The 16,603-nt window shown below is 52.9% G+C and overlaps 1 protein-coding gene across 1 annotated transcript; it reads left to right on the top strand.

Moving 5' to 3' along the window:
* Window positions 1–3,229: 3,229 nt before the first annotated feature.
* LOC140460015 (protein phosphatase 1 regulatory subunit 3E-like) lies at window positions 3,230–14,547 on the top strand. The gene is made up of 2 exons (XM_072554420.1): window positions 3,230–4,123; window positions 14,506–14,547. Exons 1-2 carry the CDS (start codon window positions 3,722–3,724, stop codon window positions 14,545–14,547), a joined length of 444 nt encoding a protein of 147 aa, XP_072410521.1. The 5' UTR covers window positions 3,230–3,721.
* Window positions 14,548–16,603: the final 2,056 nt, after the last annotated feature.

Genomic DNA, 16,603 nt, shown 5'->3' with positions numbered 1-16,603 from the left:
ACCTAACACTATGGGCAATTTAGTGTGGCCAATCCACCCTAACCCGCACATCCCTGGGCACTATGGGTAATTGAGCATGGCCAATCCACCCTAACCTGCACATCCCTGGGCACTATGGGTAATTTAGCACGGCCAATCCACCCTAACCTGCACACCCCTGGGCACTATGGGTAATTTAGCACGGCCAATCCACCCTAACTTACATATCCCTCGGCACTATGGGTAATTTCGCACGGCCAATCCACCCTAACCTGTACATCCTTGGGCACTATGGGTAATTTAGCATGGCCAATCCACCCTAACCTGCACACCCCTGGGCACTATGGGTAATTTAGCACGGCCAATCCACCCTAACCTGCACATCCCTGGGCACTATGGGTAATTTAGCACGGCCAATCCACCCTAACCTGCACACCCCTGGGCACTATGGGTAATTTAGCACGGCCAATCCACCCTAACTTACATATCCCTCGGCACTATGGGTAATTTAGCACGGCCAATCCACCCTAACCTGCACACCCCTGGGCACTATGGGTAATTTAGCATGGCCAATCCACCCTAACCTGTACATCTTCTGACTGTGGGAGGAATCTGGAGCACCCGGAGGAAACCCACGCAGACTCGGGGGGAGAATGTGCAAACTCCACACAGACAGTTGCCCGAGGCTGGAGTCCCTGGTGCTAGTCCAACAGGTTTATTTCGGAACGCTGCTCCCTCATCAGGGTGGAGCAGGATCATAGGACTCCGGGTTTATAGCAAAAGGTTACAGCAACTTGCAACTGAAATGATCTATTGAACAAATCTGGATTGTTATTGTCTTTTACCTTTTCGAATGGATTGCAGCTTTCTGTTCATTCATCTGTAAATCCCAGAACTACATTTCAGTCACGTTCTCGAGATAACAAAGTTTTATAAAACAAAAGGTGACATCTCAGCTCAGACAATGTATTAAAGGCGTGAGGTTACAGGCTGTGTCTGTATCCCAATCTTCAGTCAGACTCGTTCTAGTTCCAAAGTAGGGATTTATAAAATATTACATGGACTGGCTGCCTGCAGATTGTGTGCTTGTTAAATAATGTATCAGCAAAAATAATTCTGAACTTGCAAATTCACCCCGTAGGTGGTGCGTGTATGGAATGAGCTGCCAGAGGATGTGGTGGAGGCTGGTACAATTACAACATTTAAAAGGCATCTGGATGGGGACATGAATAGGGAGGGTTTGGAGGGATATGGGCCAAGGGCTGGCAAACGGGACTCAATTAGGTTAGGGATATCTGGTCGGCATGGATGAGTTGGGCCAAAAGGTCGATGTCTGTGCTGTACATCAGGGAGTCGCAGGTCGATAGGATAGTGAAGAAGGCGTTTGGTATGCTCTCCTTTATTGGTCAGAGTATTGAGTACAGGAGTTAGGAGCTTAAAAATGTGTTGCTGGAAAAGCGCAGCAGGTCAGGCAGTATCAAAGGAGAAGGAGAATCGATATTTCGGGCATAAGCCCTTCTTCAGGAATTCCTGCTGCGCTTTTCCAGCAACACATTTTTAAGCTCTGATCTCCAGCATCTGCAGTCCTCACTTTCTCCTCGGGAGGTCATGTTGCGGCTGTACAGGACATTGGTTAGGGCCACTGTTGGAATATTGCTTGCAATTCTGGTTTCCTTCCTATCGGAAAGATGTTGTGAAACTCGAAAGGGTTCAGAAAAGATTTACAAGGATGTCGCTGGGATTGGAGGGTTTGAGCTACAGGGAGAGGCTGAACAGGCTGGGGCTGTTTTCCCTGGAGCGTCGGAGGCTGAGGGGTGACCTTATAGAGGTTTATAAAATTATGAGGGGGCATGGAGAGGGTAAATAGGCAAAGTCTTTTCCCTGTGGTGGGTGGAGTCCAAAACTAGAGGGGCATAGGTTTAGGGTGAGAGGGGAAAGATATAAAAGAGATCTAAGGGGTAACGTTTTCACCCAGAGGGTGGTGCGTGTGTGGAATGAGCTGCCAGAGGAAGCTGGTGGAGGCTGGTACAATGACAGCAGTTAAAAGTTAAAAATCACCCAACACCAGGTTATCGTCCAACAGGTTAGGTGGTTGTGAAGGAGCAGCGCTCCGAAAGCTAGTGCTTCCAATTAAACCTGTTGGACTATAGCCTGGTGTTGTGTGATTTTTAACTTTGTACACCCCAGTCCAACACCGGTATCTCCAAATCATAACATTTAAAAGGCATTTGGATGGGTGTATGAATAGGAAGGGTTTGGAGGGATATGGGCCGGGCGCTGGCAGGTGGGACTAGATTAGGTTCGGGATATCTGGGTCGGCACGGACGGGTTGGGCCGAAGGGTCTGTTTCCGCGCTGTACATCTCTGTGACTCTTACGTCCGGGCCAGGCTGAATTGGCCCTTGCTAAGTTGCCCAGGGATGTGAAGGCTGAGTGGGGTTAGCCCCGGGGGAATGCAGGGTGAGACAGGGAGAGGGGGGGGGGAGGGGGGAGGGGTCTGGGTGGGACGCTTGTGAACTGAAAGGCCTGTTTCCACACACTGGGCAAAGGGGTCCTACGGATCGTTCCACCAGGCTGCAGACTGCCCAGCTCATTCGTGACCTCGCAACATGTCCTCAGCGACCGCATCCAGACCTGTGTGTCTGTCTGTGAGAGAGAGAGAGACAGAGACAGAGACAGACTGGTGCATTTCCCTCCCACTCCGGGGATCGAGCTGATGGATATTTTCGAGCTGATCACTAGGATGATGTAATGTGCAACGGTCCATTCAGAATCTCCATCAATGATTGAAGGTTTGCTCTCACCACCACTCCCCCCCCCACCCCCCCCCCAACCCCAATGGAAGGACAGAGCTTCAGGTGACACTGCGCAACCTGATGTACATCAGCTGAATTCAGCACCAGGCCTGAGACACAGAGAGAGAGAGAGAGAGAGAGAGAGAGGGACAGACAGAGAGAGAGGGGGACAGAGAGAGAGAGAGAGAGCTGTTGTAAAGAAAGACAGCACACCAGGAGAGGGGGAGAGGAACAGAGAGAGATCGAGCAGGGGGAAACAAGTGTGATAGAGAGCGCGAGACAGAGACAGACAGCTGCCAGAGAGAGAGAATTGTTATATGAAACGACAGAGTGTGTGAGAGACAGAGAGAGAGAGAGAGATTGAGTGCGGGAAAACGACTGTGATAGGGGGAGAGAGACGGAGGGAGAGAAATTGAGTGGGGGGGGGGGGGGAATCAATGGTTACAGAGAGATTGAGTGGGGAAACAAGTGTAATAGGGAGAGAGAGACAGGAGTTTGGAGTGGAGTGATTGTGATATAGGGAGCGAGAGAGACAGACGGAGATTGAGTTGGGGGGAAACGAGTGTGATAGAGAGAGAGAGATTGAGTGGGGGAAACAAGTCTGATAGAGAGAGAGAGAGGCAGAGAGATTGAGTGGGGGGAAACTCAGAGAGAGATCGAAAGACAGACAGATTGAGTGAGAGGGAGTCACCATTACGATATAGGGAACGAGACGGAAAGCTGAGAATCGTTACACAAGTCGACGTAGTTCAGGCGACAGGGAGAGACAGAGTGTGCGAAGCAGGTAAGAAGGAAGAACGAGAGAGAGTGGGAGGTGAGGGGATAGCCGGGCGGCGATCATGAGAACCTGAGGCTGGGCGAGAGAGAGAGAGAGAGAGAGGTGGGAAGGGGGGAGAGGGCGTTGGCAAAGACGACAGACACGCGGTGAGGGCGAACGGGAAAACGGCCATGTCCCGGGAGACAGCACCCCCGCCCTCCGACATCCCCCGCAACCTCAGCTACATCGCCGGCCTCTACGAGAGAGCTTTCTACGCCTCGCAGAGCCCCAGCGCTGAGGAGGAGGAGGAGGAGGAGGAAGAGGAGGAGGAGAGGGGGAGGGGCAGGCTGACAGTGACAAGGAGGAGGAGGCCCAGGGCTCGCTCACTCCCAGCTCGGCCCAACGCCGGCCGCAGCAGGAGCCCCGACACACGCAAGAGGGTGCGTTTCGCCGACTCGCTGGGCCTGGAGCTGACCTCCGTCCGCAGCTTCAGCCGCTATGAGGCGCCGCGCGTGCCAGGCCACGTACAGGCCAAGCTCCAGAGGGACGCCATCCGCCATTTTCAGAGCCACTGCGGAGGACTGGCCTTCAAGGTAAGGCAGGGGAGAGGGGAGGGTGGGGTCGTCTTATTCAGTTCCCCGGGCCGTTCAGCCCGTTAGCTCCAAACCTGCCCTCGGGAGAGCGGCCTACCCCTTCCCCCACCCTCTCCACCCTGTGACCCACCATTCCCTGTGGCTAACCATCCATACCCTACACATCCCTGGGCACTATGGGTAATTTAGCACGGCCAATCCACCCTAACCTGTACATCCCTGGGCACTATGGGTAATTTAGCATGGCCAATCCACCCTAACCTGTACATCCCTGGGCACTATGGGTAATTTAGCACGGCCAATCCACCCTAACCTGTACATCCCTGGGCACTATGGGTAATTTAGCATGGCCAATCCACCCTAACCTGCACATCCCTGGGCACTATGGGTAATTTAGCATGGCCAATCCACCCTGACCTGCACATCCCTGGGCACTATGGGTAATTTAGCACGGCCAATCCACCCTAACCTGTACATCCCTGGGCACTATGGGTAATTTAGCACGGCCAATCCTCCCTAACCTACACATCCCTGGGCACTATGGGTAATTTAGCATGGCGAATCCACCCTAACCTACACATCCCTGGGCACTATGGGTAATTTAGCACGGCCAATCCACCCTAACCTGCACATCCCTGGACACTATGGGTAATTTAGCATGGCCAATCCTCCCTAACCTACACATCCCTTGGCACTATGGGTAATATAGCATGGTAAATCCACTCTAACCAACAAATCCCTGGGGACTATGGGTAATTTATCATGATAAATCCTCCCTAACCTACACATCCCTGGGCACTATGAGTAATTTAGCACGGCCAACCCACCCTGACTTGCACATCTTAGGCCTGTGGGAGGAAACCGGAACCCCCGAAGGAAACCTACGCTGTCACGGTGTGATAGCCTCGAGAGCTACATCCAACACCACCTTGAAAGAGAGTGGGCGTGGGAGCAACTGTGAGCCTGAGGTATCGGCTTGTCCCTAATTGCCCTCTTGGACGTCTTGCCTGGCCGTTCTCGGGGAGGGGCGCTGCGGAAGGCTGTTTAAGAGTTGATCCTGATGAGGCTGTAAGGAAGGCAGATTTCCTTACCCCTAAAGGGGGTAACAGTGAACCCCCAACTGGGTGTTGCGTCCCTGACAGACGGTAACAGAGATCCCCCTCAGACCCGCTCCTCAAGCTGATTGGGCTGTTCCTCCAGTGTGGCCTGGTCGGAAATCTGGAATTCCCTCCCCAAGGGCATTGTGGGTATACCCTCCAGCACGTGGACTGCAGCGGTTCCAAGATGGCAGCTCACCCCCACCTTCTCTAGGAGCTAGGGCGGTGGGGGATGGTCAATTTGGGATGGATAGGGCGATAAATGCTGGGCCCAGAAACGGCACACCCGTCCCGCGGGTGAATCCCAAAAGGAACAGGAATGGGGTGGAGGAGTTATTATCCGCTCCAACTCCGTAAATCTTCTGCTGGCGCCCCGTGGGATCATCCTCACCCACTGGTGAGGGGAGCTCACCACAGGGTCAGGATCGGCAGGAGGTGGGAGAGCAGACCTGGGGAGAGCTGTCCCCACAACCTCGTGTCTCCGAGGGAGAGAGTGAAAGGGACAGAGAAGTCAGCTCAAGGACACACACACACACACTCACACACACACCTACACACATTCACACACACACTCACACACCTACACACACTCACACACACACTCACACACATACATACTCTCTCACACACACACACTCACTCACACACACACACTCTCTCTCACACACACTCTCCTACACACACACACACACACCCACACACACACCTACAAACACATACACACACTATCTCACACACACACACCCCTACACACACACACACACCTAACACACGCTCATACACATATATACACAAACACACACACTTACACACACACAGCTACACACACATACACACTCAGACACACACACCTACACACACACTCTCTCTCACAAACACACCTACACGCACACACTCACACACACACCTACACACACATATATACATACAGACACACACACTCACACATATTTATAGACACACACTCACCTACACAGTCACACACTCACCTACACACACATTTATACACAGACACACACATATATACACAGACACACACACACACATATACACACACAGACACACTCACCTACACACACACACATATATTCACAAACACACACACATATACACAAACACATATATACACAAACACACACATCGACACAGCCCCATTGACACAGACACATACACACCCATCCCGACAGACACAGATAGACACACAGAGACACATCCCAGCTGACACAGACACACTCACATACATAGACACACATAGACACACACACGATGGAGGATAGGAGAGAGCAGGAAGGATGAAGGCAAGTGAGGGAGGGGAGGGTCAGTAAAGATGAGGCTAGTGAAGAGGGATCCCAGACTGAATCCTTCTGACAAGAGGTCTCTGACTGCGGATCTTGTGGGCGATGGTTCCCACACCACAGAGAAGCGATGCTAATCCAGGCTGACTCTGAATAGCCCTTGGAGACACCCTGAGGTTATCAGAGACTTCAGGATCGACCCACTGCCCCTTACTGAGCTGTCTCTGCCCTGGGAGAGTGTGACAAAGGATATTGTAGAGGGAGCTTTACTCTGTATCGAACCCCGCGCTGTCCCTGTCCCTGGGAGTGTTTGATGGGGGGGGGTGGGGACAGTGTAGAGGGAGCTTTACTCTGTATCTAACCCCGTGCTGTCCCAGTCCCTGGGAGTGTTTGATGGGGGGGACAGTGTAGAGAGAGCTTTACTCTGTATCTAACCCCGTGCTGTCCCTGTCCCTGGGAGTGTTTGATGGGGGGGGGACAGTGTAGAGAGAGCTTTACTCTGTATCTAACCCCGTGCTGTCCCTGTCCATGGGAGTGTTTGATGGGGGGGACAGTGTAGAGGGAGCTTTACTCTGTATCTAACCCCGTGCTGTCCCTGTTCTAGATCCATTCCTGATAGAACCTGAGGTAGAGTGAGAGAGACTGGGCGCCCTGTCCTGATGACCAGGGATAGTGCCGGGAGGCTGGTTTCGGGATGCGTGTAAATGGAGCTGACCTTACCTTCACCTCTGAATGCATGCACTTTCGAAGGGTCTCCGCATAATTCACAGGAAATAAGTGAATTGGACCTCCCTCTCTCTCTCTCACACACACACACTGTCCCTCTCTCTCACACACACACACACTGTCCCTCTCTCTCACACACACACACACACTGTCCCTCTCTCTCTCTCACACACACACTGTCCCTCTCTCTCTCTCTCACACACACTGTCCCTCTCTCTCTCTCTCACACACACACTATCCCTCTCTCTCTCACACACACACTGTCCCTCTCTCTCTCACACACACACTGTCCCTCTCTCACACACACACACACTGTCCCTCACTCACACACACACACACTGTCCCTCACTCTCTCACACACACACTGTCCCTCTCTCTCACACACACACTGTCCCTCTCTCTCTCTCTCTCACACACACACTGTCCCTCTCTCTCTCTCTCACACACACACTGTCCCTCTCTCTCTCTCTCACACACACACTGTCCCTCTCTCTCACACACACACTGTCCCTCTCTCTCTCTCACACACACACTGTCCCTCTCTCTCACACACACACACACTGTCCCTCTCTCTCTCACACACACTGTCCCTCTCTCTCACACACACACACTGTCCCTCTCTCTCTCACACACACTGTCCCTCTCTCTCACAAACACACACGCTGTCCCTCTCTCTCTCACACACACACTGTCCCTCTCTCTCACACACATTCTGTCCCTCTCTCTCTCTCACACACACACACTGTCCCTCTCTCTCTCACACACACACACTGTCCCTATCTCTCTCGCACATACACACACTGTCCCTCTCTCTCTCTCACACACACACACACTGTCCCTCTCTCTCACACACATTCTGTCGCTCTCTCTCTCTCACACACACACACTGTCCCTCTCTCTCACACACATTCTGTCCCTCTCTCTCTCTCACACACACACACTGTCCCTCTCTCTCTCTCACACACACACTGTCCCTCTCTCTCACACACACTGTCTCTCTCTCACACACACACTGTCCCTCTCTCTCTCACACACACTGACCCTCTCTCTCTCACACACACTGTCCCTCTCTCTCTCACACACACACTGTCCCTCTCTCACACACACACACTGTCCCTCTCTCTCTCACACACACACACACTGTCCCTCTCTCTCTCACACACACTGACCCTCTCTCTCACACACACACTGTCCCTCTCTCTCACACACACTGTCCCTCTCTCTCTCACACACACACTGTCCCTCTCTCTCTCTCACACACACACACCCTCTCTCTCTCACACACACTGTCCCTCTCTCTCTCACACACACACTGTCCCTCTCTCTCTCACACACACACACTGTCCCTCTCTCTCACACACACACTGTCCCTCTCTCTCACACACACTGTCCCTCTCTCTCTCACACACACACTGTCCCTCTCTCTCTCACACACACACACACTGTCCCTCTCTCTCACACACACACTGTCCCTCTCTCTCTCACACACACTGTCCCTCTCTCTCACACACACTGTCCCTCTCTCTCACACACACACTGTCCCTCTCTCTCTCTCACACACACTGTCCCTCTCTCTCTCTCACACACTGACCCTCTCTCTCTCACACACACACTGTCCCTCTCTCTCTCACACACACTGTCCCTCTCTCTCACACACACACTCTCCCTCTCTCTCTCTCACACACACTGTCCCTCTCTCTCTCACACACACACTGTCCCTCTCTCTCTCACACACACACCCTGTCCGTCTCTCTCTCACACACTGTCCCTCTCTCTCTCACACACACACTGTCCCTCTCTCTCTCACACACACTGTCCCTCTCTCTCTCACACACACACTGTCCCTCTCTCACACACACACCCTGTCCCTCTCTCTCTCACACACTGTCCCTCTCTCTCACACACACACACTGTCCCTCTCTCTCTCACACACACACTGTCCCTCTCTCTCTCACACACTGTCCCTCTCTCTCTCACACATACTGTCCCTCTCTCTCTCACTCACACACACACTGTCCCTCTCTCTCACACACACACACTGTCCCTCTCTCTCTCTCACACATACTGTCCCTCTCTCTCTCACTCACACACACACTGTCCCTCTCTCTCTCTCACTCACACACACTGTCCCTCTCTCTCTCACACATACTGTCCCTCTCTCTCTCACTCACACACACACTGTCCCTCTCTCTCTCTCACTCACACACACTGTCCCTCTCTCTCACACACACACACTGTCCCTCTCTCTCACACACACACACACACTGTCCCTCTCTCTCTCACACACACACTGTCCCTCTCTCTCACACACACACACACACTGTCCCTCTCTCTCACACACACACACTGTCCCTCTCTCTCACACACACACACACACTGTCCCTCTCTCTCTCACACACACACTGTCCCTCTCTCTCACACACACACACAGCCCCTCTCTCACACACACACACTGTCCCTCTCTCTCTCACACACACACTGTCCCTCTCTCTCTCACACACACACACACTTTCCCTCTCTCTCTCTCACACACACACACAGTCCCTCTCTCTCTCACACACACACACTGCCCCTCTCTCACACACACACACTGTCCCTCTCTCTCACACACACACACTGTCCCTCTCTCTCTCACACACACACACAGCCCCTCTCTCACACACACACACTGTCCCTCTCTCTCTCACACACACACACTGTCCCTCTCTCTCTCACACACACACACACACACTGTCCCTCTCTCTCTCACACACACACACTGTCCCTCTCTCTCACACACACACACTGTCCCTCTCTCTCTCACACACACACACAGCCCCTCTCTCACACACACACACTGTCCCTCTCTCTCTCACACACACACTGTCCCTCTCTCTCTCTCACACACACACACTGTCCCTCTCTCTCTCACACACACACACACACTGTCCCTCTCTCTTTCACACACACACACTGCCCCTCTCTCTCTCACACACACTGTCTCTCGCTCTCTCTCTCTCACACAAACACTGTCCCTCTCTCTCACACACACACACACTGTCCCTCTCTCTCTCACACACACACACACACTGTCCCTCTCTCTCTCACACACACACACTGCCCCTCTCTCACACACACACACTGTCCCTCTCTCTCACACACACACACTGTCCCTCTCTCTCTCACACACACACACAGCCCCTCTCTCACACACACACACTGTCCTTCTCTCTCTCACACACACTGTCCCTCTCTATCTCTCTCACACACACACACTGTCCCTCTCTCTCACACACACACACTGTCCCTCTCTCTCTCACACACACACACTATCCCACTCTCTCTCTCTCTCTCACACACACACACTGTCCCTCCCTCTCTCTCTCACACACACACTGTCCCTCTCTCTCTCTCTCACACACACACAGTCCCTCTCTCTCACACACACACACACTGTCCCTCTCTCTCTCACACACACACTGTCCCTCTCTCTCACACACACACACTGTCCTTCTCTCTCACACACACACTGTCCCTCTCTCTCACACACACACTGTCCCTCTCTCACACACACACACACTGTCCCTCTCTCACACACACACACTGTCCCTCTCTCTCTCACACACACACACTGTCCCTCTCTCACACACACACACTGTCCCTCTCTCTCTCACACACACACACTGTCCCTCTCTCTCACACACACACTGTCCCTCTCTCTCTCACACACACACTGTCCCTCTCTCTCTCACACACACACTGTCCCTCTCTCTCTCACACACACACACTGTCCCTCTCTCTCTCACACACACACTGTCCCTCTCTCTCTCACACACACACTGTCCCTCTCTCTCTCTCACACACACACACACACACACTGTCCCTCTCTCTCTCACACACACACAGTCCCCTCCTACACTTTCACCCCCTTCCCCTCCCTGCCCTCATCTCCTACTTTTCCACTGACTCACCACCACCTTCCCGCCCCTCCTGCTCTCTCCCCACTCCCTCCCACCCTCCTCAGCTACCCCTCTCCCCTAGACCCCTCGACCTCACTCAGTCACAGCAGCTGTTCCCCTCCCTTGTGTGGGAGAGACTGGGACCAGAGTGGGGGGGGGCGGGATGAGGGGTGTCATCTCAGAGTGTGGGGGTCGCTCACTGAAGACAGAGACGGGGGTGGGGAGGAATTTCTTCCCTTTCCCAGGGGAGGGGGGGTGAGTGAATCTGTGGAATACTTTACTGCAGGGGGCTGTTGGATCCGGGGTGTTCAAGGGAATCACCAGATCCCCGCCATGTTCCCCCGCCTTGGAAATATATCGGCATTTCCCTCAGCGTTGCGTGGGTCAGATTCCTAGAATTCCTTCCCCAGCAGTTGGAGAGATGGGGTGACAAAGCCTTTCCAAACTGGGAGATTGAGGATATTCAGGGCTGAGAGACAGAGAGAGAGGGGGGGAAATAGAGGAATATGGTGAAAAGGCAGGAATTTGAGGATGGGCAGAACGGCCACGGTCTCATTCAGTGGGACAGCAAGATCGATGGGCTGAATGGCCTACTGCTCGCACCCACAACTCGCAGTCTGTATCTGACCCCGTGCTGTCCCTAGTCTGGGATGGGGGGGACAGTGTAGAGGGAGCTTTACTCTGTATCAAACCCCGTGCTGTCCCTGTCCCCGGGAGTGTTTGATGGGGGGACAGTGTAGAGGGAGCTTTACTCTGTATCTAACCCCGTGCTGTCCCTGTCCCTGGGAGCGTTTGATGGGGGGGACAGTGTAGAGGCAGCTTTACTCTGTATCTAACCCCGTGCTGTCCCTGTCCCTGGGATGGGGGGGGACAGTGTAGAGGGAACTTTACTCTGTATCTAACCCCGTGCTGTCCCTGTCCCTGGGATGGGGGGACAGTGTAGAGGAAGCTTTACTCTGTATCTAACCCCGTGCTGTCCCTGTCCATGGGAGTGTTTGATGTGGAGACAGTGTAGAGGGAGCTTTACTCTGTATCTAACCCCGTGCTGTCCCTGTCCATGGGAGTGTTTGATGGGGGGACAGTGTAGAGGGAGCTTTACTCTGTATCTAACCCCGTGCTGTCCCTGTCCATGGGAGTGTTTGATGTGGAGACAGTGTAGAGGGAGCTTTACTCTGTATCTAACCCCGTGCTGTCCCTGTCCATGGGAGTGTTTGATGGGGGGACAGTGTAGAGGGAGCTTTACTCTGTATCTAACCCCGTGCTGTCCCTGTCCCTGGGAGTGTTTGATGTGGAGACAGTGTAGAGGGAGCTTTACTCTGTATCTAACCCCGTGCTGTCCCTGTCCCTGGGAGCGTTTGATGGGGGGGACAGTGTAGAGGGAGCTTTACTCTGTATCTAACCCTGTGCTGTCCCTGAGTGTGTTGATTGGGGTGGGGGGGGCAGTGTAGAGGAAGCTTTTAGTTTAAAAGAGTAGAGAAAACAAATGCAGAAAGCGTTGGCAGAAATCATCCCTTTTTGAAGGTTTTGTTTGGAATGCCCTTCCGGAATCAGTTTCAGTGATTCTGGGAAAAGTGCCCAAGAATTGTGTCCGAAATATCGGGACACATCGTAACAGAGAGCGTCGTGATTGAGGAAAGGGATTTGTTTTTGTGAAAGAGCCAAGCAGGGTTCACTGAGGGAACAATCCGGAACATCTGTGCAATCTCTCCCTCACTCCGTCTATACCTCTCACTCTTCACGCTCCTCCCTTCGCCCCTTCGCCCCCTCCCCATAACCCCCAACCCCCAACCCCAGCACAAGCTGCTCTGTCATGACCTCCACAAGAAATACTGCCTGCACATCCCTGGGCACTATGGGTAATTTAGCACGGTCAATCCACCCTAACCTGCACATCCATGGGCACTATGGGTAATTTAGCACGGCCAATCCACCCCAACCTGCACATCCCTGGGCACTATGGGTAATTTAGCATGGTCAATCCACCCTAACCTACACATCCCTGGGCACTATGGGTAATTTAGCATGGCCAATCCACCTAACCTGCCCATCCCTGGGCACTATGGGTAATTTAGCATGGCCAATCCACCCTGACCTGCACATCCCTGGGCACTATGAGTAATTTAGCATGGTCAATCCACCCTGACCTGCACATCCCTGGGCACTATGGGTAATTTAGCACGGCCAATCCACCCTAACCTGCACATCCCTGGGCATTATGGGTAATTTAGCACGGCCAATGCACACGAACCTGCATATCCCTGGGTGCTATGGGTAATTTAGCACGGCCAATCCACCCTAACCTGCACATCCCTGGGTACTGTGGGTAATTTAGCATGGCCAATCCACCCTAACCTGCACATACCTGGGCACTATGGGTAATTTAGCATGGCCAATCCACCCTAACCTGCACATCCCTGGGCACTGTGGGTAATTTAGCATGGCCAATTCACCCTAACCTGCCCATCCCTGGGCACTATGGGTAATTTAGCATGGCCAATCCACCCTAACCTGCACATCCCTGGGCACTATGGGTAATTTAGCACGGCCAATGCACACGAACATGCATATCCCTGGGTGCTATGGGTAATTTAGCACGGCCAATCCACCCTAACCTGCACATCACTGGGCACTATGGGTAATTTAGCACGGCCAATCCACCCTAACCTGCACATCCCTGGGCATTATGGGTAATTTAGCACGGCCAATGCACACGAACATGCATATCCCTGGGTGCTATGGGTAATTTAGCACGGCCAATCCACCCTAACCTGCACATCCCTGGGCACTATGGGAAATTTAGCACAGCCAATCCACCCTAACCTGCACATGTTAGGAATGTGGGATGAAACAGGAGCACCCGGAGGAAACCCATGCAGACTCGGGGGGGAGAATGTGCAAACTCCACACAGACAGTCACCCGAGGCTGGAATCGAACCCGGGTCCCTGGTGCTGTGAGGCACGTCAAAAAAAAACAAAAGTCCGGAGAAGGAGTTCCGTAACTTCCAGACAACATGTAATGGTAAAGAGGCGTTCGCCAACACTTTATCAAAGTTTAGACACCTTCTGGCCCAATCCCCTCACCCGCCTCATCTTTCTCGAAATATTCCTGAAATCCCGTGTCATTCCTGGAAATGTTCTCATTAAGCTCTGCTCCCGCTCCAGCCTCCTTCCTGTAACGCGATGACCGGAACAGTGCGTGGGTTTTTTGTCCGGGCTCCAAGGGATCACTTTGGGACCACTCATCGTGTTAAAAATTCCAATACAAATATGATTTGCTTGCTGTTGCTAGCGTGTTCTGTATTAACCTCGCTGCCCTCATCCCCCAGGCCTCAACTCTAAAAGCTATGACAAGGAAACAAAGCAGCTGAGGGCCGCACGGTGGCACAGTGGTTAGCACTGCTACCTCACAGCGCCACAGACCCGGGTTCAATTCCCGCCTCAGGTGACTGACTGTGTGGAGTTTGCACGTTCTCCCCGTGTCTGCGTGGGTTTCCTCCGGGTGCTCCGGTTTCCTCCCACAGTCCAAGGATGTGCAGGTCAGGGTGGACTGGCCATGCTAAATTACCCGTAGTGTTAGGTGAAGGGGTAAATGTAGGGGTAAATGGGTGGGTTACTCTTCAGAGGGTCGGTGTGGACTTGTTGGGCCGAAGGGCCTGTTACCACACTGTAGGGGATCTAATCTAAAATGAAACAGACACCCCCCCACTCTGAGTTGGCACGTTGTTACCGGGAGCATGTTGCCTTAACCTTTTGCGGTAGACGCCAACAACTCCGTGTGTAGCGGTCAAAAGCGAAATCTGTCAAAGACGCACAGCTCGGCAGGAAAGGGGAGTCAGACAGCCCAGCCCAGCCCAGTCCGTGCCGACCCTAACCCCAATCAAAGCTAGTCCCCACCTGTCCCGTATCCCTCCAAACCGTTTCCTGTTCATCTACTTATCCAAATGGCTTTGGAACACTTACTCAGGCAGCTTTCGTCCACACATTAACAACTCTGTGTGTGTTAAAACAAATTGCCCCTCGTGCCCTTTTATCCTCTCACCTTGAAAACCGTGCTCCCGGTCTTGAATTCTCCCACCCCCAAGGGAAAAGACACCTGCCCCTCACCTTACCTAAAAACCCCCCTCCACCCGTGACTTTATAAACTTCGGTCAGGCTTGCCCCTCAGCCTCCTACAGTGCACAGGGAAAAATCTCCCACCCTCTCCTTATTCCTCAAACCCTCCATACCTGGCAACATCCTGGTAAATCTCTTCCGAACCCTCTGCAGCTTAATACTATCCGTCCTGTAACAGGGTGATGGGGAATGGACACGATACTCCAGACAAAGCCTCACCAATGTCCTGGACAATCTCAACATGACGTCCCCACTTCTAGACTCAAAGGTCTGAGCAATGAAGGCAAGTGTGATAAATGCCTCCTTAACCATCCTGTATATATATATGTGAGGTAAATTTCAAACAATTACCTCCCTCTACTGGGTGGCTCAGTGGCTAGCACTGCTCACTCACAGCATCAGGGGCCCAGGTTCGATTCTAAACTCGGGCCACAGTCTGTGTGGAGTTTGCACGTTCTCTCTGTCTCTGCATGGGTTTCCTCCGGGTGCTCTGGTTTCCTCCCACAGTCCTGTGCAGGTTAGGGCGGATTGGCCGTGCTAAATTACCCATAGTGCACAGGGATGTGCAGGTTAGGGTGGATTGGCTATGCTAAACTACCCATAGTGTGGGAGCAGGCCATTCAGCCCATCGGGTGCTCCGACCCTCCGAAAGAGCATCCCAGCCCTTCCCCCGTCACACATTCTTTCCCATGGCCAATCCACCCTAATCTGCACATCCCTGGGCACTATGGGTAATTTAGCACGGCCACTCCACCCTAATCTGCACATCCCTGGGCACTATGGGTAATTTAGCATGGCCAATCCACCCTAACCTGCACATCCCTGGGCACTATGGGTAATTTAGCACAGCCAATCCACCCTAACCTGCACATCCCTGGGCACTATGGGTAATCGAGCATGGCCAATCCACCCTAACCTGCACATCCCTGGGCACTATGGGTAATTTAGCACGGCCAATCCACCCTAACGTGCACATCCCTGGGCACTATGGGTAATTTAGCATGGACAATCCACCCTAACCTGTACATCCCTGGGCACTATGGGTAATTTAGCACGGCCAATCCACCCTAACGTGCACATCCCTGGGCACTATGGGTAATTTAGCATGGACAATCCACCCTAACCTGTACATCCCTGGGCACTATGGGTAATTTAGCACGGCCAATCCACCCTAACCTACACATCCCTCAGGATACCCATTCCTCAGAGGGCATGGGTGCTGGTAAGAGTGCAGACACAAATTACATCAGTGGTTATAGTGGACAGTGAAGAAGGTTGTCTGAGATAGAACATAGAACATAGAAAAATACA

This window comes from Chiloscyllium punctatum, chromosome 36, assembly GCF_047496795.1.
Source record: "Chiloscyllium punctatum isolate Juve2018m chromosome 36, sChiPun1.3, whole genome shotgun sequence".
Lineage (NCBI taxonomy): Eukaryota > Metazoa > Chordata > Chondrichthyes > Orectolobiformes > Hemiscylliidae > Chiloscyllium > Chiloscyllium punctatum.
The sequence above is the reverse complement of the archived record's forward strand: the minus strand, read 5'-3'. Positions and strand labels throughout refer to the sequence as shown.

What these genes read in the sequence shown, in the direction of transcription:
- LOC140460015 (XM_072554420.1), top strand. Translation starts at nt 3,722, where the DNA reads ATGTCCCGGGAGACAGCACCCCCGCCCTCCGACATCCCCCGCAACCTC. An exon ending in GCGGAGGACTGGCCTTCAAG is followed by an intron (nt 4,124 to 14,505) that starts GTAAGGCAGGGG and finishes CTCATCCCCCAG; the next exon opens with GCCTCAACTCTAAAAGCTAT.